Source organism: Amblyomma mixtum, chromosome 1 (assembly GCF_055824585.1).
Source record: "Amblyomma mixtum isolate Tamu chromosome 1, ASM5582458v1, whole genome shotgun sequence".
Classification (NCBI taxonomy): domain Eukaryota; kingdom Metazoa; phylum Arthropoda; class Arachnida; order Ixodida; family Ixodidae; genus Amblyomma; species Amblyomma mixtum.
In genome coordinates this window covers 234,042,351-234,066,268 of record NC_143012.1, presented here as the reverse complement: position 1 = coordinate 234,066,268, position 23,918 = coordinate 234,042,351, and the positions used below count along the sequence as shown (strand labels likewise).

The 23,918-nt window shown below is 46.4% G+C and overlaps 1 protein-coding gene across 1 annotated transcript in view; it reads right to left on the bottom strand.

Moving 5' to 3' along the window:
- Positions 1 to 23,918, bottom strand: part of LOC149371148 (solute carrier organic anion transporter family member 4A1-like) — a 32,823-nt gene that overhangs the window by 1,289 nt on the left and 7,616 nt on the right. The window contains exons 5-14 of the mRNA XM_089564651.1: positions 21,107 to 21,231; positions 20,433 to 20,532; positions 19,493 to 19,614; positions 17,326 to 17,496; positions 14,894 to 14,983; positions 12,965 to 13,160; positions 12,328 to 12,475; positions 8,913 to 9,118; positions 6,546 to 6,610; positions 4,680 to 4,962 (exon numbers count right to left, since the gene is read on the bottom strand). Of these exons, the coding sequence (XP_089420777.1) occupies positions 4,680 to 4,962; positions 6,546 to 6,610; positions 8,913 to 9,118; positions 12,328 to 12,475; positions 12,965 to 13,160; positions 14,894 to 14,983; positions 17,326 to 17,496; positions 19,493 to 19,614; positions 20,433 to 20,532; positions 21,107 to 21,231 (1,506 nt within the window). The remainder of the gene's footprint in view (positions 1 to 4,679; positions 4,963 to 6,545; positions 6,611 to 8,912; positions 9,119 to 12,327; positions 12,476 to 12,964; positions 13,161 to 14,893; positions 14,984 to 17,325; positions 17,497 to 19,492; positions 19,615 to 20,432; positions 20,533 to 21,106; positions 21,232 to 23,918) is intronic.

The following is a 23,918-nucleotide window of genomic DNA, read 5'->3' as shown; positions in this document are numbered from 1 at the left end:
TAGTTATTTATTCTTGATGTAAACTAGGGTGCCATTAATGCGTTCGTTCTTTGAGCCGCCCCACTGTCTTACCATGTCTTCACGGTTCTTCTGCCAGTTTCCTTTCCATAGCTAGCTGCGTTGTCCTCACTTAATTTCATTCGTCTCCAGTTTTCGTCTCCGTGTTTTTCTCTTATAGTGTGCACTGGCAAGATAAAGCTGTTATATTCTTTGCTCTTCAGGGGTACTAGTAAGCTGCTGTTCATAAACAGAGTACATCCTAAACTGCTTCTCCTCTTACTGATTTTTTATTTCATTCTGGTAGTCCAGATCGGATTGCTCATAGTCGCAAAATCGGTTCACTGTATCGTCGACCCGTGCGTGGATGTACGCATCTTTTGCCGATATGCTATTCAGTGCGTGGCAATCGCAACAATTGAAGTATGCAGCCTTAGTTCTTGATGTCGTGAGTAATCGTGATGTCCAGGTGCTCTTCCACGCTGGATGTGTTTCGTCGGCTTGGTCCCGGCTGACTTTGCGTTCTTGCACCAGCCCTCGTGCGCTGCTTTGGCAGATAGGTTGGGCGTATTCATCAATGAGGATTCGGAGCTTGGCGATAAAGTATTGGGTTTTTACAGCGAAAGCTGATGTATAGATCACTTCTCGAATGACTCATAGGCACAGAATAGACCGTCAACATCCTGTCTTGTGGTTACATGACTGGATAGAAGTGGTCATGAATTCGTGGGCACGAGACCGCTAACGTGTTAGCACCTGTCATCACATGACCAGCACCAGACACGTGATAGCACGCTCTTTGCGATCGTTGTAGTAGTCCAGGTTATCACACAGTCTGTAGGCCTTGAACGTTGGTGCAGTTCTGCTTCTCAAGTTTCGAAGAGTTTTGCGCGTATTCGGGAATATTTCACTTTCTGGAAATTCACGTGTGTATCGACCGGAAAACGCACCCAACCTTCGGCCAAACCTGAGGCATAACATAAAGTCGAACTAGTGGACGAACAGGAGCCGCAGACTGATTTCCGAAGAGTAGAATTCAGAATTTTTTTGTCCAGATAGTATCGAGCAGGAAAAAACTTCAGCCCCAAGCAACATTCTAACTAGCACGGGCTCAATCAGAGCAGCTGTATATTGATGCCTTAGGCCACTCAGCCATCGCCATAGCCTCTCCAGTTTCTTGTTCCAACCACAACCGGCTTTCTAGAGGGCGGCATCCGCTGAATTTCAGTTTTATAAAGAAGCGCTTTCCGCCAAATATAGCGTGATTTTTCTGTAGGGACCGCCCGTACTAGTGGACGGCGCCTCAATTTGCCCCACAAACTCCCAATTCGACGGCTTCCACACAGCGTCTTTCCAATGAGCGCCATATTGATCGTTCTATTATTGTATGCACTCGACACAAGCCGAGCAGAACTGTACTCAGAACTAGTTTGCAGCAGTTCACAGAATAGACGTTTCGAAATCTCTCTCGTCCAATGAGAAGGTGTATGAAGTAAGATTGGCATGAAGTAAGATGTCGGTAGCAGAAATCTGTTACCACTCTGACTTCTTGACTGGAAAAATAACAGCGCACGAATGACGTTGTCGATCAGAGAGAGAGAGCGCTGCGTGTGTGTGTCGTGTCTTTCTCCCGCAGTTATTATTTCCGGCATTTACCACCAAGAGAAAGGGAGAAAACTTTTAATTAGAATAGATTAATTCACTAGAAACTAACTGGCCCCAAGTTCCGTTCCACTCTCGATGTCCAATGTGTTATTGTAAAATAGGTATTAAAGTCGAAAAACTGTGAGCGCTGTAAGGACGGAGTACTAAATCAACATATTTACTGATGGACACAGTGAGCTTAGAGTTTGAGAGCGCGTCTCAAGGAATTGTTGATGCTGTTATAACTCTACTAACCTAAATTCTTTTAGGTGTGACGTCGCGGTGAATATCACTAGATGCCCCCTCCTCTCTGTATCAGCGAAGGGTGTTTTAATGTAGGTGTTGTACGGAGTGTCACTCAGGTCCTCCGATTTAAAGAATGAAATTCTGAACTCATTTGGTAATATATATAATATATCGTCGCTAGTACATATCGTACTGTGAAACTAACGGTAATGAAAGCAGTTCTTGAAAACAGTAAAAAAAGAATGAAACAGGATGTACCTATGGTCGCGGCTCCGTTTCCTGAACCCTGTGAGATGTTTTTTTAAAATTTAACGTTCCTGCTTACTTCAGGCATTTCTGAGATGTGCTTGAACGTATTTTGCACTTGATGCGTAGGTATATCATAACCGGTGCTTTGATGCTTGTCGCCGGTGCTAACTCAAACGATGGATCAAGCGAAAATGCAGGGATTCAAGCACACTGTGAAGAGGTTAGTGGTGTGTTCTGTTACGTTCTGTTGTCGGTAAGTAAATATTTCAAGAAAGTACATCTTTTAGGAAGATGCTGTTCATTACGAAGTTTACGAAGTTGGGTGGGCTCGAAAAGGCATTAAACTTCAAGGTGGGTCACCGAAATGAATTTGCTCCAGATAGCCTGGAAACATACATTGTTTGAATGCAGGTATTTTTTTGGAGACGCAAGCCGTTTTTCTTAAGATACCTAATAAATTATTAACAAAAACCGACATGAGACAGTGAACGGCTCCGCCTTCCGTAGCTTGATGACTTACCCTTAGTTTCTATTGAAATTAAATGATCAGACACTCATGATGCGTTTAACATTACGTACTAGGCACACTACGTGGTATTCGCCTATGACCGCTAAGCAATGTATTATTGAGTATATTCCCTCATGCTGCTTTGGTTTCATCAACCAAACTATGTGACGCGTTTGGTGTGTTCAGGTCCTGTAAACAGAAAAAAAAAGAACCAAAAAACTTGACAACCCCTGAAACCTCATTATCATGCCATCTTTTGAAGCACTACAATAAAAACTGCGTATCAGAGGTTATATTGCAGTTTTTTCCGTGTGTCACATGACCTAAACACTGCCAACGCGCCACATTCGTCACAAGAACACCAACACAGCGCACAAGCTAATACAAAGGCACCAAACTCATATACCACTGAAGTGCATTTCCACGAGTGTGATAAGACGTTTTTATTATTTTTTTCGGGTTGAGATAAGCTTGCCCATAATGAAGATGACAATGGTGGTTGATTTTGTTGCAGTGGGGGTAGAAACCCTATTAATAATCCCAGAGTACGATTAATTACCAAAAACGCATTTCTCGCCAACGTCCTTGATTGGACAACACTTTTTTTGTCGCCCACACCAGTCTGCATGGCGGTTTTGCAGCTTTCGTAATCACACGGTGACAGGCAACATAATCACGTAATAACGGCACCAGTTTATCAGTACTTGCGACACGTTCATGCATCTTTTATTTCCACTTCTTTCAGGGTGCTTGCAACTTCTGGGCACCTTTCATATAGCATTCAGGTACTACAAGGGGCATGTAAAACACTGTTGGGGCTTGAGGAGAAACGTAGTAACTATCTCGGCATGTTATGGACGATGCCTAATTAAACAAGTGCTCCGGAGCACAAGACAGTGTCTGTGTTTCTTGCGTCTCTCGTCAGCCCTATGTGCAGAAGCTTGCCGCGCCCAAGCCCGTCAAGCGCTCTTGTCTGAACTAAAATAAAATAGCGTACCAGAAGCATCGCGCACGAATTTATCAATACTGCAATCATTACAATGCAAATTTAACCAAATGTGATGAAAAAGGAGTTAAAGCAGTAGCAGTAGCTATAAATACACTGGATGCAATTCTGGTTCACATGCACGAGTAAAGGCTGTTCAGGCGGTGCGTTGCAATGTTCGCATAAATTTAAATACATGACAACACTTAATCACGGCATCAAACTACATTTTAGTTGATTCAACTATAGTGCGAGAAAGAAATTAACATTTCGAGCAGTTATTACGTGTGATAATGTGGACTAAGATTAGCTCGTGCTTTGGCCATCTGCGGTAACTTGAATACTTGGCTTGCGTGTAGATATAGGTAATGAATTCGTGAAGCCGCATTGTCCAGCTCAAGCCTAGAAGAGAAATACAACTGTTTCATCCAGAGCAGCAAAGAGATAAGGCCGTAGCTACATGAGGTGCCTTATCACTTCAAACCTTTGAAGCAAATGACACTTACGGAACACACTAATTATGCCGATAGTTGCATTGTGCTATAGTTATTATTTACTTTGGAGATTTCACACAGCTGACATTGGCGAATCCTGTCGCGCCTATGCAATGGCTCAGGTGCTGGAGCAGACTGCTTCACCTCGGCGCCTTCGTTTTCGCATCAGCAGTAGAAGACTGACACGCCACCCAGAGAGATGCTGCCACCACTAGGCTGTATAGCAGCATCTTGAATTTCTATTAGTGTCCTCAAAACAAACAATAAATCGTGAGGCGTTGGAGGCTTTAGCAGAAGCATTGAATATTTACTCGCTCGAAGTCGCGCTTACGCGCAATGAACCCCCAGATTGCGGGGTGCATTGCGGGGTGCGCAATGCACCCCCAGATCAGTGCACGCGCTAAATCTGATCGCGGCAGCTCCCGCTCGACGACCTTTCGGTCGTGCCACCTCACACAGGCGTCCCACAGCATAGAAACGCCGTAAGCATGTGCGCTGAAAAGTTTTGTGGGTGACGTCGACAACAGGGCTCTGCCGACGACGGGGGTCGAGTCACCTCTTGGGAGAAGCGCCCTTTGCGGAGCGCCCCGCGTTGCCAGCTAGTGCGGCATTTCTCTTCCTTTCGGCGCGCTTGCGGGCGTTGCGGCGGTACACGATAAGCGAGAAGTAGAAGAGGACCATGCTCGCGGAAAGCATGACGACCAGTGCGTAGAACATTCCTCGCGCCATGCCCTCGTTCTGGTACACGATGCAGTTGCCACTGGAGCCGCAGGCCCGGTGCCACATCAGACACGTCTCGTCCACGATGCCTCCGAGGATCACCGGTGCCGGAATGGATCCTGTTGCGGACGAGGCATACATTTGAAACATGCTCCACTCGCGTGTCCAATATGCCAGTTCTACTACAGTTTCCCCCACTACAACGCCTACCATGGGGATTCGCAACGAAATATAAGCAGTTGGCTAAAATAGCCTACGGTAGCCTACATCACATAGGTCAGATTTGCAGGATGTTCTGCACGTATCAAAGGACCTGCACGTTCCATCCTCTTCTAGTAGCAGTAGGCGATTGTGCAGTGAGATCAAGGTATAACTTTTCATGCCACGAGAAATGTATCCCGTTTATTTTTTCTGCGAAGTTTACTCCCCAGCAAACGCTTAGGCCATTGGCATGTGCTAGTCAGTGACAAGTTATAAAACATGGCACAATGGTCGAAAAGTGCTTTGGTTGTAGAGAACCCGGCTTACGCTACATTTTATGACTCTTTTGCGTCCCATCTTCCACCAAGAGACTCAGCATGGTATAAGCCTACATTCGGAATAATCGCAGCAGCCCCAATGCTTAGTCCACTATTGCTCTGCCGGTTCGTCTCAGCTGTCCGGAGATAGGGCAGATGAAGAGAGCGTACTGCACACCTGTAACACTGCCAACACCTTTCTGAATTTCCCATACTCTTCTCCTTCCCCGTGACGTTTTTGGCATCTTCCGGAATTGGTTGATGTACGAAAGGCTGTCGCGAGGCAAGCCTTCCTTTACCGAGTCCCTAATACTAGCTGTTCGTAAGTTCTTTTTCCGTCATACCCTCCCTACGATTCTCGCGGTGCGACTGCTGGGACGCTGTCCGGCAAGCATTCTTTTATTGCTTCTCATCTGCGATGCAACCGAAGCTGACAGTTCAGCTGACAGCTCCCAATTCGCTTCGCCACATATGAACGGGAGTCGCTTCCAAAAAGCGGGAACAAGTGCGGCTTGGCGATGTGGCTGATATATCTATTATGCCGGTAATAGTACCTTCTGACACAGTCCCTCCGAGCTAGATTTTATTCGCCCCACCCTAGTACGGTGCACGCGGGAGTAGTAATTCCTTCCTACCATTTCCGCCACTGTTGTAACGCTTTGTGTGCGAAATATTCACCTTTCATCTAGGTGCCCATTCCAGGCAGTACCTAGTTATCGTCTTCTTTGGAAACGTCTGGCAAACTGTGCGCTGCTAGACTAGTATAGTAATGATTAAGTACAGACTTCAGAATTCGAGAAAAATTTGTCTCGGGCTCAGGAAGTGCGGAGTACTTAGGATACATACTATGCAAACTGCAGGTGCCTGACCGTGAAACTTCGCGGTTCAGGAACTTGCGAAGGACGCTGCGTATGAAAATGGAAAACCCGCCCATTCAGGACAAAAAAACACAATGTTTTAGGCAGAAGTTGTTCCAGGCGGAAAACGAGACGAGGCAGCAACGTTGATGGAGAGGGAGTTACGCCTCGTATTCCTTCTCTTCTCGCAACGTCTTCCTCTTCGCACAAGTAAAGGAAGTTTCTGTCAATTTTAAAGAGACGAATGACGGACGCCGCTTTTTCCCGGGGGAATGTCACTCAGACAGCTGCCGTTGTGAAAGTGCTCGTGCAGCGGAGGGCACTTACCCACCAAGCGGGCGATGACCGTCTTGATTCCAAGCGCAAGGGAGCGCTCCGCTGGCTTGACGCATCTGCGGTGAGCGAATGCGCACCTTACGACAAAGCTCTCACCGGAAGTGCATGAAGACACACACACAAACTTGCGGTTCATAATAAAAGTAAACGGCGCAGTTAAAACTTACCTGCTAGTTTACCGGCCACTACAGGAGTTTAAGGAAAGTAGCGCTGGCCCTGTTGTTTCCTCTCTTTACGTCCTCGTTTTTTGCGCTATTAATCTTAAGTATGTATCACCAACTAAGTATGTATGTATGTATGTATGTATGTATGTATGTATGTATGTATGTATGTATGTATGTATGTATGTATGTATGTATGTATGTATGTATGTATGTATGTATGTATGTATGTATGTATGTATGTATGTATGTATGTATGTATGTATGTAAGTATTTGTGTATGTATGTATGTATGTATGTATGTATGTATGTATGTATGTATGTATGTATGTATGTATGTATGTATGTATGTATGTATGTATGTATGTATGTATGTATGTATGTATGTATGTATGCATGCATGCATACATGCATGCATGCATGCATGCATGCTTGTATGTATGTATGTATGTATGTATGTATGTATGTATGTATGTATGTATGTATGTATGTATGTATGTATGTATGTATGTATGTATGTATGTATGTATGTATGTATGTATGTATGTATGTATGTATGTATGTATGTATGCATGTATGTATGTATGTATCAACCATTTTAAGTATGTATAAACCATTTCGCCATTGCATTTAACTATAGAGGTGCGCCTTTTGCCTACATAAACCCACTTTCCACAGGTGGTCGTGGAAGCTGCATGTTATGTTCCTGGTTGTTTCTAGCATGCACAGACGTCTTTTTGTGAAGGCATGTTAGTTGTAATCTGGAAATCCTGAACAAAATCTACTGTCTTAGATAAAAGTTGTAGTGTCTTTCGCACAGCTAAATAACAGTAATCAGATTGAAACAAATTTAAAGTTGTAGCAATAAAGCTGAACGTCAGGTCAAGAGGAAAAGTAAGCAATACGCCCACGCTTGGTAGGCAGCCATGAGGATAACTAAAACCTAGAGTGAATGTGGGGAGCGACGAGAAGCAAACGTTAACCGCGGTAAAGGTTAAGGTTGGGCTCCCCAAGATAGTTCAGCTTTCGTTTGCAGCGCTACACGACACTCCTGGCCATGCTTATTTGACCCTCTTACTGAGGGTAGCTCACAAGACTCCCAAGTGACTTGCATGGTAATGTGCCACAGCATAACGGTAACAAAAGTATTTAGGCCGATTGGTTAACTACAGATTTCAATCCAACAAGAGTTTCTGTGAACTGGTAATATCCAGCCGAGTCATACCCAACAGTTCTAGACAAAAGCATTTATGAGAGGGAAACCTTCTATGAACGCCACTCTTTCATATAATATAAGGTTTCCTTATAACATTCAATACATCCGCAGGTCACCAGATGGCAGTCTTCTATTTCTTTCTAGTAATGTTTTTGCTATAGCCAAAAGATAGTTTAGTTTACTGGGGTTCAACGTCCCAAAGCGACTTAGACTATGAGGGATGCCGGAGTGAAGGGCTGCGGGAAATTTCGACCACCTGGGGTTCTTTAACGTGCACTGACGTCGCACAGTACACGGGCCTCTTGAATTTCGCCTCCATAGAAATTCGATCGACGCGGCCGGGATCGAACCCGCGTCTTTCGGATCAGCAGCCGAGCGCCATAACCACTAAGCCACCGCGGCGGGACTAGAGCCAAAAGCGTTCCGGATTGGTTTTCTATGGCAGTCTTAACAGTTCGATGCGATCGATGGAAACACTTTAAAAGAATGACTGATGCGTATGAAAGAATGACACATCACCTTCATTGTTTCCATAAGAGTATCTTATAATTTTACAATTCCCAAAATTTTTGTCCTTGAATGCTCAACATGAGAAACAAAAGGAAACAAATGGTGTACGTGAGGCTTTTCTTTAAAAACGCGATAGCAGTTACTGAACTCGCTGAATGGGGATAAAAATAAACATGTCTTCACATAATCCTTCATCCTCATTGTAAAAGTTTGCGGATGCACACGCTGCCTTGATTTTTTTCCCGCTTTCTCTAAGGGCCAGGTTAAGGTATAGTCCCCGAATTCCTCCAGCTAGAAGATCATTACGCTCGTGTTAGTGAAGTCTCTGTTCATTAATCGCATTTTTCTTCGGCTACCCCTTTTCCTTGATTAGGGAGACTTCGCTTGAAACGTCGTAGGTGGTGGTCACGTCGTTAGAGGGCACAAATGTGCTTCGAAAATTTCGCGGTTGCCACCGGAGAAAGTGCCCACCTGATGGAGGCAGCGGTGGCGGGTGCCGCGTTGAGGAAGGCCGAGCTGAGGGAGAGAAAGACGCCGACCAAGTACGGGAAGAGCAGTGCGCAGTCGACGCTACAGCGTGACCTTGTCGCCTGCACGGCCTCCAGTAGGACCTGCTCGCTGCTCACGCCCGCCACCTCGCTCAGCGTGCCATTCACGCACGAGCAGTCGCTGTACATCTGCGATAGCGAGAGTGGCAAAGCTGCTGACGTCTTTAGTAGGCATGAGCAACGGTTATGGTGCAGCCTGCAGGCCGTTGGGTCGCCACGCCGAATTATGCGCTAGAAACACACTACCTATGCCCAGGCTAGCTGCGCCAAAATGGCGCACCGCCAAGGGAAGTCTGCTGCAGCAGTGTCGTTGGCACCGTCTCTGAAGGGGACAGGCTGCGCTATATACTTCCTATTTTCGCGGCATGTTCTAGAACACTTTTTCAGCAACAAACAGAGACAGTTTGGTTTGATGGTTTTATGGGGTTTAACGTCCAAAGTCACTCAGTGTATGCGGGATGCCGTAGTGGAGGGCTTCGGGAATTTCAACCACCTGGGTTTCTTTGAAGTGCACTCACATCGCACAGTACGCGGCCCTTTAGCATTTCGCATCCTTCGAAATGTGACCACCGCGGCCGGGATCGCTACCGCGTCTTTCGGGTCAGCAGGAGAGCGTCATAACCGCTAAGCCACCGCGGCGGTCGACAGAGATAGTGCCTTAAAATGTTTCTTGGGTTTTGTGAGCACTAGATTTAAAGATATTTTCGGTGTGCTTGCTTTTTATAATGTATAAGCCACTCATTGCACAAACTTAATTTTGGTTCAGTATGCTTCCGTCTGACCATAGAGAGAAGAGGCAGAAAACCTCGCTTTTATCGGTCTCCTTCCTATGATATTTGGTGCGGTGCCACGAAAGTTTTTCAAGTGTGTTCTTGATCTCCTTAGCTTCAGATAAAAACAGCTTCGCTCCACTGTTTTTAACAGAGCCAACATTCTCTAACACATTTATTGAATAGGTATTAGGTACTGGGTTAGTCTAACTTTTCAGGCCAAAGGGTCTTCTTTTGAGCAGTATACGGTCGGGCTCCTGCAGCGCCTAGAAACTACCAGGGTCCTCAGAGGCGAGGAAAAACTACTTGTCACTCTTCAGATGTCTTGAGCTTGGGAAGTGTTGTGAATATGCCCCACTTCACAACAAAAACAATATTGTCACTGAGTAGAAGACATACTGGGCAGCGGCGCCGCGCGGACTGCTCGCGCTAGTCCTGCCGCCATTGGATCCTTCCATCGCCATCTACCATCACGTCTAGTTCTCCGGCTTGCCCTCACGTAACATTTGGTGGAGGTGCGGGGTATTCATCGCCATGTTAATCTTGGAGCTTCGGCGTGCTGCGTCTGCCATGGTCGTTGGCCTTGTGTTCCTGGTCAGCACCACCCGGCTGTGCCCCAGCCCGCCTGACCAGAACCGACTCCACCGTTCCCCCTAGTCTCATTCTCCGCCCCGACCACAAGACACGACGAACTGGTACTACCGACCAGGCCATAGGCAACCAGACTGATCAGACTGATCCGAGACACGTGCGCACACAGCCTCCTGACCATGTAGTTTGGTGCGCCCATGGACCTCGGCCGTCGGCTCAAGGTGACCTGTGGTCCGGAAGCTTCCAGTACGTGTCGTCGTCCTGTTTTGTCTCATGTGTTTTGTAGCTTCCAGGATCAGTGCTCATACGATCATCTGCCCATCTTTTTCATCGTGACGGCAAGTCCTGCATTTTCTGTTCTGTGTTCATACCTCCCCTCACGCCCATTGTCAAGTCGTGTATTTTATCGGAACTGCCGTTCTTCTAGTTCGCGCGATCGGGACGATCGCTCGGTGGCCCCGGGTAGTGTCACGGGCTAGAGGACGACAAAATGGGTAGTGGCACGGAACTGAGCGCTAGCGCTAGGCCCGCAGCTTTGAAACCATATCATCGCCATCTGTCATCACGTTTAGTTGTTCGGCTTGCCGTCACGTAACAATATTATGACCTAGGAAATTTTCACAAACCCTGCACACAACTCACTCAGCTTTAAGCTCGTTTGCTTGCAGTTTAGGCTCCAGAGCTTGTTTTGTGACCTACTCTCCTGCTTGGTCAGCAATGTAAACTGAATATTAGAGAACGTCTATGTCAGCGCAGTGTGTTAATGCGGGGACTTAGCCAGTAGACCTCTTTGACAAAGTAACTTATGTTACCATCCTTGAATCTTTAGATTGCATATAATGTCGACATTTGTAAGTGCCTGCCATAATTAGTGTGTCCAAGGACATTTTTTGGGAGCACGCTTCCCACACATCGTAGGAGACGGGCTTGCTGGTCATCGAGCCGAATACCAGACCGCCCTGGCTGACAGTAGAGGAGCTATCATAGTACTCGTCTGCGATGTCGTACTAATACAGACAGCAGAATTACAGCATCGTAACACCCGACTGAGAAATAATTTTTGCAGGAGTGCTCCCTCTTTTGGTGGCAGCTCGAGCGCGGGTCACTGAAGGTAATCGGCAGCAGAAACATGCTCGGGGCTCCTCAATCAGTACCTCGGTGTAAAGAAAAATGAAAAGTCTGACACAAATTTTTTTCTTGGTTTATGGGAGCAACTTCGCCTAGTAAAAAAGTCTCTTTAGTGTTCTTCATTTGCCTGTTGCCTCTGCGAAGTGGCTATATCTCCGCAAATACCTTGCCAGCTCACCTTTTTTGCTATTCCCGAGTTGCCTCTGCGAAGTGGCTATATCTCCGCAAATACCTTGCCAGCTCACCTTTTTTGCTATTCCCGAGCTAAACTGGACCAGCTAAGGCGAAGCCATTGCTAGGGCTCACAGTTTAGATAAGGAGACACGCCACAGTTCAGTCACATTTATTTTTCACTCTTAAGTTAGCTTACGGCTTAAGTAATCTAAAATCTTGTTGTCGCGCAGCTGCACAAGCGGTTTCCATTTCTGCTAGTAGAGGGCTTGGTAACACGCCACAACTAGGGAAACAAGAATGGCTCAATTGTTCAAAAACGTGCCTCCTTACGTACTGCACGAGGTGCACCACGCTGTTAGCAGTCTCTTGGTTTCATTTCTATGCAGACGACATGTCTACTGGCATGAGAATAAGGACTCATCATTCGTCATGACGATTCCGCTTGCTACAAGTTGTGAAAGTCAATGGGGTTGAGTCATGCTAGGCTGAAAATCAAGATAAAGTACGTCTATGACTTTTTGCATTTGGTACGCGTACATGCCTGTATGCCTGCATGGTATACGCAGAAAGACTTTGGAAAACACTTTGTATCCTTAACACTGATATCTCTAATCTGATTTAAAAGAAATGATGTGCCTCAGTTCGAGGAAAACAGCGAAGTTTTTGTGCTTTCACCTTGAGGTCCTTGACTTGGAGCTCTCTTCGGCAGCCCGCCAGGCACGGAGATAGGTAAACCACGCCGTCAGCACCACAAATAGGGTTCAGGACGGACGATGTGCAGTTGCAGTCGCTATTGCAACGGAAGTCGAACGCTGTGGGCCTCCTAAAGGAAAAATACAAAAGAACTCTGCGTTTTTGACTGTATTTAGCGAAGATAATCAAGGCAAATTGAATAGTCAAAGCTATATCCGCAGCATTCGGTTGGTCATGAAATACCTATCGGTCCGTACTGCGCCACTACTTCATGCTATTCACCTAATTTCAATCAATAAGCATGGGAAGTCCATATGAATAGAGTTAAGCATTTAGCAATCTTGTGTGCGTGTGGTTTCTGCTAGAAACAGACATCCTGCTCACCCTTTCGCTGCTTCAAGACAAAGAAGAACATTCATCCGTATCTCAGACAACGATCTTGCGAATATTTACCAGGTTGCCCGAAAATAATTTGATTCATATTGCGAAATATGCGAAGTACCTGAGGCCAGTTCTTAGCACATCACTTGCTGCGTAATTTTTTGAATGCAACATAGATCGCTGTAATCATCAGCGGTATTGGACATCCTGCCTAAACAAGCGAAATACCAGCACTCACGGAGCACCGATGAATCCTTGCGGGGTGGCATAGGTGTTCTCGTGGCAGTTCATCAGGAAAGTGAGCACTCCGAACCAGGAGAAGCAGCAGTTGTACATGCACAGTCGCATGATGCCCGCATAGTCCAGGTTCCAGCGGCTCACCAGGGCGCCTCCTATAATGGCCCCGAAGCCACCGCCCACGAGCACGATGGGTCCTGCACATCGAACGCCTTCAGTGAATCTTACGATGCTTGTTATATTCGGAAACCGCCGCAGGTCATATTATGCAGGTCATCTTTTGTCATATTATGCCCCGGGTGTCTCGCCCTGTGCGTCCCATATTGCTCAGTCTTATCTTACAGTGCAGAAGCAGACACGAACAAAGAAACAGTTGCTGTCCCCACTCTTTCGCTTCGCCTTCCTATGACTATTTACTTGCCATCTTACTTTAAAAGAACCTCAATTCGCTTTTCTGGGCAGTAGATATAATATACGGACAGCGTCCGAGAAGACGGTGAGGCCCGTAGATACGGCCTAGTGGTTTGAGTATCCGCCTAGCACAAGGAAGGTGCGTGGGTTGAACTCAAGTGTCCCGGGTACCCACTGTTGACACAATGGGTACAAGCTTTCCTGTGGCTTGGTACTGAACTTCTTAGGGGTGAAACGCTTGTATAATGAGCCTCTAACCCCACGTTGACCCGCAGGCCCACAGGTCAAGCAGCATTTTTGAAGTCCCTGGTGGCGCCGGAGAAAGTGGCGTACGAGCGAACTGAGTTTCAGCCTTTCTGGCGCAGTACACAATTCAAAGCGAGCAAATTTTATGAGAATCAAAAAGAAGTGGTCGTGTTGAGGGTGACCTGGCGGAAGCGCTACTTTTTAAATTATTCACAAAATAGTTATGTAAGGTTTGATCATTCTTCAGCAGGTGTGAGTACATGAAAGTTCCCAATTTCTTAGATTTAATATCAGTGCTTGGATATCTTGGATGGAACATTGTACATTCCCCTGTCATAATATGCAACTAATGCTCAACCTTCTGCAACCAACTTTCACTACTACGCGGAAAGCGACGCTGGCCTGTAACTTTATGGAGCTGTCGTATTGTCGTATGCAGAGGATTACATGAAGAGAAAAAGAACAGTGAAACCCTAGACCAGTAGGGCGTTCGCAGCAGTAACTTTATTGGGCGCTCTTTTGCAGAAATTAAACTATCTGTTCTTTAAGGCGCCTTTAGTTTTTTGGCGGCCCCACGCGCCAATCTCGACGTTGGCGCTGGGTTGGGTGGTGGACATAGTTTTAGTACGGAGACCCTACTTCACGAGGTCAAAACGGCTCACCGAGTTTGTGTAAAGCTTGACTTCGAAGGTGACCTTGACCAAATCATAATAAAAAATAAACAAAGAACATTTCCGCCACTGGATTTGAAATCACCGTGGCGCGAACACATCAGCTTCACTGAACACTGCACGAGGGCACTATCCTACCACCGCAGCCGATCGTACCACATAGTTAAACTGCAACACACTATAGCACTGTTCATTGCATATCGTCATCCTCGTAAACTAATACTACACACCCAGCAAACCAAAACCATGGGCCAACCAGGCTAAACACGTTCTTTGGAAAGTCTACTGAGTTTAAGTGCGTTAAAACCCTACCATTTTTTTTTGTATCGGCTATAAGACGCAGTCGCTGCTGGCTTCACGTGTGACAGGGGAACTTCTGACTAATATTTATTTTGAGTTAAATCTGCCATTCCGTACGATAGACGGCATGTGAAGATTGACGGGAATATGTTTGGCTGCGTAAGCATATGCAAGCAGAGGTTTAGATGACTGGTACATAAATGTATTAGGGGATCCCAGAAAGATACAACTGCAGTATACAGCGCAGTTCAAAGCTGCGCCGACGCTAGTAAGACGAAAATGACCAACTTTAAGGAGCTTACCGGTGAGGTAGGCGACCTTAGCTGAGGGCAGCCCGAACTGCGACTCGAAGAACTTTGTCAGCATTGACGTGATGCCGATGGCGAACATCTCTGCATTCGCGCCATCAAGGTCATGTAGAAATTAAAAGATATTCGGGCCATAAACGCCTCATTTATTCATACACCAAGGCCAGAAAAAAGTTCACCCCAGTATACTCAATAGTGCATTCAAGAAGGTGCGCATTTATGTGTTTATTCGTTCGTTGTATGGAATCGCTTGTACGCATCGCAGCGCTTTTATTAAAATACCAGGAGTAGGTCAGCACGAAATATGTTCAAAGTAGAATTAATAGCACCATTTAACGAACAATAAGACAAATAGAAATCACTGATTAAGCAACCTTTCGCCAAACTCTAATTTTTCGGGGAGTTGAAATGGTGTTGCAATGGCGTTTGAATATTCTACCATCTGAAGGAAAAGGCCGTGCTTCTAGCTTCATGAATAGCAGGCGTCATTTTTCTTTTCTTCTGAAGTTATAGTCATGCATACTGGCACAAATGATGAAGTGATACTTATGTTTTATAAAAAATAACGAGCAGCTTGAACTCCTTTCGCGTATGTAGTATCAGTCTACACTGCCTTTTTTAAGCCAGCTATGTCTAGTGCGCTCGATTTTGTGGTCTAATGGGGCTGCTGTAATCTCGAAGCGGGAGCGGATGACACTCTTAAGAGTCTATTATTCGATTCCTGTCCTTTGAGCCTCAAAATGTGTCGCAGGAAATAGACATGTGACCATAACTTTAGGAATTTCATCCGAAAGAAAGCTTGGTGGACACCTTAGTATGACTCGAAATTTCAGTGGTTCCCACGGTCTCTTGGTGGTCTCCTGGAACACCTTTTAGCAGAGGTCAGTATGGTTGCTGCCATACCATATTGGTTTAAACACACCATTGTCCATATTAATTGGTGACAATATTTAGTGCCCTTAATCAACTAAGTGTCCCTGTTATGTAAGTCGCCTACTGTGAAGTGTGAGGTGTTCGCCCAAGGCCCTCATTTATTCTACTGATCGAACATTCCTCAGCGGTATAGAGCAAGCATGCCTCACTCCCTACCCAATGGCCAGCGATTCGATTTCGCTTGGCCACCTTTCTAAGGCGATAGCGTTAAAGGCCCCGTGCACCAGAAAATCCGGTGTCGGCGATGTCGGTGTCGGCGTTGTGAGTGAAAAATCACGGGCATGGCATGACAGGTGGCCCCCAGAGAGCAACCTACAAGACAGGCGGGCAACATAGGTCACGTGACATTGGATAACAACCTGGACACCGGATAGTGAGCAAGCTGCCTACAGTGGCAGGTGACAAATTAATGAATGGTCGCTCGGGAAGAGCAACCTGGGCCGCACAAAGCCCACCGCCGGGTATCCCTGCCACCGCAGGGAAGTGGCGTATCGCTTAACCGCCGGATCACTGTGCCAGTAGGGGTATGAAGATTCCCACGGATCTATGATTGTAGAAAATGACCTTCTGGATATGGGATTTAACCCATTACGCTATCGCGTCATACCTTTAAGGCGGAGCTTAAGAGTCTGCTCCAATTGTTTCTCTTTTCAGCGAAACTTTTATACGTCACTACCCTCTCGACCAATCAGGATTTTCCATTCACAACGACGACGACGCGGGGTTTTCCATCCAACGCGTCCTTTAACGCTACCCCGTTAAAGGTGCACTGAAGAGGATTCTGAACTTGTCTTTTTTCCGCGGGAACTCGATCTACACGTTCCTAGCATTCTTAGAAACAGCGACTTATTGCCCCGTGTGGCCGATTTCCCTAAATAAAACGAATTAACGTCCGGCTCCCGCCTTTTTTTTTAATTCTCCCTGGTACGGTGGGCGGAGTCGACCAACGCGTGGAGTGCCTTTCACCCAGTCCCGTGGCGGTTTCCATCAATAAATAGTTCCATTCGCAGATAATATAGCCGCAACACAAGCCCGCAGAAATAAAAATACGCGCGGACTATTTGCTACTACGGACTACTACATATTACTCCGCCGATGGCAGAGCGGCAAGCCGCCACGGGACTGGGTGAAAGGCACTCCACGCGTTGGTCGACTCCGCCCACCGTACGAGGAAGAATTAAAAAAAAAAAAGGCGGGAGCCGGACGTTAATTCGATTTAATTAGGGAAATCGGCCACACAGGGCAATAAATCACAGTTTCTAAGAAAGCTCGGAACGTGTAGATCGAGTTCCCGCGGCAAAAAGACAAGTCAGATTCCTCTTCAGTGCACCTTTAACATGCACCGCATTTTTGACAATTACGCGAGCTGCGTGAAGTCCGTTCGACGACAAGACTAGATGGGCGCTTGACAGGGCCCTGTTTCACGCACATACGCAGCTGCACTATCACATTGCTGGCTGACGGTCGGGTTTCCCGAGGAAAGCAGCACTCACGGTTGAAGGACATGGCGAAGCAGAGCAGCATGAATGGCACGTTGGATAGCAGCCGCCGGATGGCCTTGGGGAGGTCGGTGAGGCGGCGACCGAAGTCGCTCGTGGCCACCATGCTCACCACCGAAAACATGGACGCGTCCGCTTTCTTCTCCGCGCACAGCTCCGCATAGCCTGCGCGTTATTGGGCACGTAAAGTCTACCGCGGTACCATTCCCTCCGCGTCGCATTGTCTAAGACATTCGCGTTAGTGTAGCTACGTTAATGACAAGGAATGTTTGTTTGTTTGTTTGTTTGTTTATTGGGGTTTAACGTCCCAAAGCGACTGAGGCTATGAGGGACGCCGTAGTGAAGGGCTCCGGAAATTTCGACCACCTGGGGTTCTTTAACGTGCACTGACATCGCACCCATGTAGGAGTGCAGTGAAGGTTTGGCGGATTGATATTAAACGCTTGGTGGCGTTCGACGAGCCCTGCAGATTAAGGTAGACTAGCATGTTTGAATTTTGCCTCCATAAAAAACGCGGTTTCTTTTGGAGCAGTGAGCAACATCTTTTTCAGTTTCTAGAAAATGATATAATGAAACCATGTGCAGTAGAGCTGAAATCTGGGTCAGTTTTTTTCATGAATATGATCCATGCGTAACCCTAGGGCATCACCTTGACGAAAAAGAAGGAGTTGGTTTGGCGTAGTTAAACCGAGTAGACGTGCGAAAACAGGCGCTAATTGTTCATTTGGCGGCGACACTTATGCTCCGCCTTGGGTATGACGCGATAGCTTTAGTGGATTAATGCCAATATATGAGGAGTTGGTCATTCTGTACTTAACATTGCTAGAATGCGGCGACTCCTTATACAACTACCAGCGCAATGGCGCAGCGATTATGCGATTAACGTGGCAGGTGGCCTTTTCTATCACAACCACCAGAGGACTGTGCGACCACTGTTGCTCTTCCTGGGCAATTTCTCGCGACCAATAATTTAACTACCACCTGCCAGGGCAAGTTTTGATGATGCCACAAGGTTACGTGACCTAGGTGGCGAGGCACCCTCCTCCCATTGGGTACCGCTGGCATGACGCTCCTCCGAAGTTACCCGAGCTTCCTCCCATTGGCTGCAGCTTGCGCGACTCTCCGAACTTAGAGCTTACCCGGGTAACTTGAGGAACGTGAGTCTCAGCTTACCCGAGTAACGCGGGTAAGCTCAGGTTAGTTCTGAGTGCAAGACAAGACAAGATGAGAAGAATCTTGCTCGGGCTTGGTACATCTGGAGCAGTACTTTCGCACTAAAAGCTGTCTTTGGCTTTTGTGGCACATGGCGAAAAGTTTGCAATAGCCAGGCACTCTGTCCTCTTTCTAAAAAGAGGAAATGACGGAGGAATTCAACGCACCCCTGCGCAGATGTTTTTCAGTAATTTTACTGACAATCAAAAACCTCATCTTCACACACTAAGCTAGTTCCTCAACGGGTATTTCAAGATTTTCTAATGTGAAGGCTTTTTATTATATAAATACGTATGTAACAATGTTACACTAAGTATCTGAGAACAGGGTTCACTTCATGACGCCCGTTCATATGGGAACTGCCCATTAAATCATTTTATGGTAGTAGAGGTTATCTGACCCATACACGAACGTCACGCCAACGAAATATATTTTTATTTTAGTGAGTTTCCCTTATTAAAAGAAACTTGCAAGAGTTCCGTGTTTCATTTTATAAGGTATTACAAACTGCAGTGTCTTTATCCTTGCAACACAAAAGCGGACGTCAGGTCAGATCCATTACGGGCTATACGTACTGTTGAAAGGCGTCTCCCTTGGTGTAAAATATGATTGTGCGAACAAGCGAGGTAGGGACGGACCATTATTGAACGAGCAGCGTAGCTATCCCATTACTCGAATGGCAGGTCGTCCTCACATCGGCGATCATTTTACTTCTAGAATAAACAGGCGACACTATCCGAACCAAACTAGTGAACTGCAGCAGTACGGGAATGAATCAGGAGAGACTGCCAAGCAACATGTTTCATTTTAATGCCTCCAGGAAGCGCTTAACTATAAAAAATTGCCATTAGTACTGCACTGCGCACTTGAGTGAAATCCCCTGCAGGGTCTCACGTTCCCTTTCTCAGTACTTCGTGAAAATGGCGACATCTATGGCTGGCGCGCGTACCGGGCAGGTGCTTCGGGAAGCAGGCGGTGAGTAGGCCCAGTGTGAGTCCCATGATGGCTGACACCAGGAAGCCCATCCACCAGGCACCTATCCACGCGGGGCTCTTGGAACTCAAGCCGAGGCTGCAATGGAGGGAAAGATAAGCATTCAGGAATGTTATGTCATCCTACTGCAGTTTCGGAAAGTAATCCAGGACTGGTGCTCAGGCTGGACCTGACAATATGCTGTCTCACCAAGTGGGAACTTAACAAAGCAATTCACATAATTAGCGGCTTAGAGTTGGCTCGCCATGCGTCTAACAAACTACCTAAAATTCTTCTTCGGTCTGCCGTCCCTTCCTTTCGAGAGTCAGGAGCAGCACTCAACCCGAACCATTAAAAGTTTCTGGCTAAGCCGCTGGCCCTCATTCAGTTAAAGCTGTTCGGTTACCGTATGGGGATTTGCAACTCTCTAGTTGACATACCGAGGTGTTTTCTATAAATAGGCGACCAAGAATACGAGAGGGGCACAGCGCCATTGCGCACAATCGGTTTTGAACGTTTAAGCAACGACGCTGACATATGTGACATCCACCATGTTACGGTCATTATCTTTAATCAGCTACAAGTCTCTCTTTATGCGTCAAAGAAAAATTGCCGTTGAGGAAACCCCTACTGACAAAATGGTGTTCTTTCTACCTAATAGAGATAACCAGTCATAATCTTTTCAGGAAAGAAAAATAAAACAGCCACAGTTATTTCACTAGAGATGCCAAACAACCTGGCTACGTGCAAGCGACAACTATTATTGGGAAGGCTGTGCGCATAATGTGTGCTAGAGCAATGTATCTACACAACAGCAGATCTGAATGCGCAGCCGTAGTGTCAAAGCCGGAGACTGTCGCAATGGAGGGCACAGTAGCGATACTGAACAAGTTGAGGCATCAAGTGAAAATACATACGCAGAGACGTCAGTGGCGATGTCCACGTAATAGGTGAGCGTGTAGCCGGCCACAATGAAGCCGATCGAGGGTCCCACAATGGCCATGCTGTTGAATATTCCTGCACAAAAGGACCATACACACGGTAAAGGAACGCTCGCATTATGAGACAGCTACTTTCATGAAGCGCTCGCCACGTTGCCGGGCAAACTTCTCCAGTCGGTGTACCCCTTCCGACCTCTGAGTGGGTACTCCGACCGGAGTACCCTTCCGACGTCAAACTTACAGGCCTCGAAAAATTTGCGTTAAACTTTTTTTATACAACAGAATTTGCATTCCCCTTTAAACGACATGGGTCATAGCTGTAGAGAGAGGCCATAGATGTCTAGCCAAAGCCAGCCGGAATTTTATTACAAAATTATAACGCACTGCCCACATAAGACCTACTGCGTGGAAAGTAATCGGAATTGCTCATGCTGCTCTTTCGCTTTTTCCGAAGGCTTGCAACTGACTGCACGAGGAGGCATGCATTGCTAACGATGTTTCAAGCACACCTGTTTCAGTATTCTTGACGAAAGACGGTTATTTACCTTTATTTTTTTCCAAGTAAAAAAGCGACAGAGATAACATTCTACCCTGGGTACTTGCAGGATTTTCTGCAGGACGCCGGAGAAAGTTGTGTTGCAGGTGCTCACCAATGTACAGGCTGGACTTCTTCTTGGGCAGGTTCTCGTCCAGGTAGGCGATAGTGACCGTGTTGATGGGCGTGGCACCGAGTCCACTCAGCAGCTGGCCCGCCATCATCATGAACCGGAAGTTTCTGTAATCGTGGAAATATACATAAATCCCGAAAATATACACTCATGTGAACTTAAGAAGTCACTGATTCCTCTTTACTCAACACTTGTTTGGTTTAGTTTGGCCTATAAGGGTTCAACGTCCAGGCTATGAGGAGCGTCGTAGTGAAGGGTTTGGTTTGGTTTTGGTTTTCGAGGAAAGTAGATGGCACAGTAACTGTCTCACATATCGGCGGACACCTGAACCGCGCCGTAAGGGTAGGGAGGAAGGTAGGAGTGAAAGAAGAAAGAGAGAAAGAGGTGCCGTAGTGGAGGTCTCCGGAATAATTTCGACCACCTGGGGATCTTTAATGTGCACTGACATCGCACAGCACACGGGCGCCTCTTGCGTTTCGCCTCCATCGAAACGCGGCCGCCGCGGCCGGGTTCGAACTCAGGTACTCCAGCTCGGTAGACGAGCGCCTTACCACTGAGCCACCGCGGCGGGTTCGTAGTGAAAGGCTCTGGATAATTTCGACCACCTGGAGTTTAACGTTCACTCACATCGCACAGTACACGGGCATCTGGAATTTCGCCTCCATCAAAATTCGACGGCGCGGGCTGGATTAAACCCGCGTCAGAACACAGTGCTTCGTAATCACCGGGAATCCAGAATAGAAATGTCATGACTGCTAAAACAAAGTCGATTTGTTATTCTGCCACTGATGGAGAGCACGTATCCAATAAGAATAGCAGAAGGTGAAGGCCAGGCTGAAGCTCCCTCGTTGTGCTATCCTTAACGTGTGTGTGTCCTCATTCACGGCAGAATCCTCTGAACAGGCAGATAGCAAGCACACAGACAAGAAGCCAATGAATACTCTCTAATTATCCTGGAAATAAACTAAAATATTTGGTTTGATTTAGTTTATTGGGGTTTAACGTCCCCAAGCGACTCAGGCTATGAGGCCAGCAGTCGAGCGCCGTAACCACTGAGCCACCGCGGCGGGCGAAAAAAAAAAAACTACTAAACTAGCCCTAGTAACAAATAATGGTTTACTGTTGATTTATGGAGCCAATGCCAAATATATCCCGAGCCTTTACCCTACGACGTTTAATAAGATCAGGCAGAATGCTAACAGCCGTGTAATGAGATTTTGCGTCACGATGAAGAACCTTAGGTGGTCTCAACTAATATGGAGTCCACCCTGAATTTTAGCTCATATACAACTCCTGATTCACACTTCACTTGGGGCCTAGCAAATGAATTTTCTATGCAGGTAATCTTTTATTCTTTAGGGAGTGTGAGTGCCATGCTTTAGCGAGAAGGGAATTTTTATCGGGCTTCAGCGAACATTAACCGAAACTCTCGCTTTTTCCAAACTGACGGAGTTTTCAAGCTGCTGCTGGCATTAAGTGCCGGAGGCAAAGAATTTTGGTTCTAATTTAGGGAACTTTTGGTTCCGGCATAGAATTAAACTTATCTCATGCTGTTCCTCGCTCGTTTTTTATTTATTTTTTTTGCAAGAGATACTAGGGCGTAGTTTGGCAAGCTTCAACGAAATTGAGAAAAAACACCGGTGCCTTATACCTGCTCGAGACATTTGTTGTGCAATACTTTCTGCAGATAAGTGAGAACTTTTGATCATAAGGCTCTTTGAGGTTCCCTCGTCTTCACGCGTCTTGAACAAAACCACTTTCTTTAGGTGGGTTTAGACTGTACAGCTGTCACCACCGACAAAGGGTAACCCGACGCAGAGGTTCTTGAAACTGGCGAATCAAAACGGAGCTTGCGTTTCTGCGTGCAAAATTTTTCAGTTTAAGCATGTATTAACTATGCTACGAATGTGCCCAATCTCAAGGCAAACGATGTTACTGTGTGCAGAGTGTGTAACATTTATTGGTGTGTACAAGATGGTTGCAAAAAGTCACCGAATTCAAGGAGCACAGGGAATTTTAAAAATGTGTTTATCAATGGAAGATTACTGGATCAATTAATTAATGATTGATTAGAAAGCAGAAGAAAAACTACCTCATGCCGCAGGTGGAATCCAAGCCCACGACCTCTGAAGTTCGCTTCGGGTGGTCTACCAACTGAGCTATGGCGACGGCTATCCAATCTTCGGCCTTCGAAGGTATTTATGTGTAGTATAACAGAACCTTGAGAGTGTTCCACTAGCGGCACCCTTGTCCTTGGTTATATGGTCACGACTCTCCGTGGCGACACGACGCCAGGATGGCGCGGTCAGCCGCTTTCAGGGAAAGTCACTGACCGGGTTCGTGCTGGCACTGGTGCACGTTCACGAATCGTCACAGATCTTTCTCTTAGAACCTTCCCTAGGTAAGATCTCTACTACAGACGCTAGCACCAAATCCTCCTTCAATTACGTTGGTAGAGATAGGCGGACCAGTTACAGCTTCAGCGGAGGTTTCATCAATTATCCGGGACCGGACGGAAATTGCTCGCGCTTTCCTCCCCCTGTGATTACCTTCACACGCTTCACTATTCACCGGAATTTTCCAGGTGGCGAAGCCACTAGTGCTTTCGCACCAAAAACGTGCTTGCTCATTTTAAATGTGGCTACATTTTTTTCAACCAGTACTTCAGAAAGCATTTGTCAATTTTCAATTCTTTTCGAGTGAAATATGCACCATCTATTCCATATACAAGTTTTGCTAAAATGTCAATACTCAGTTGAAATTTTTTACTTTGAATGATTTCTTCATAGAGCGG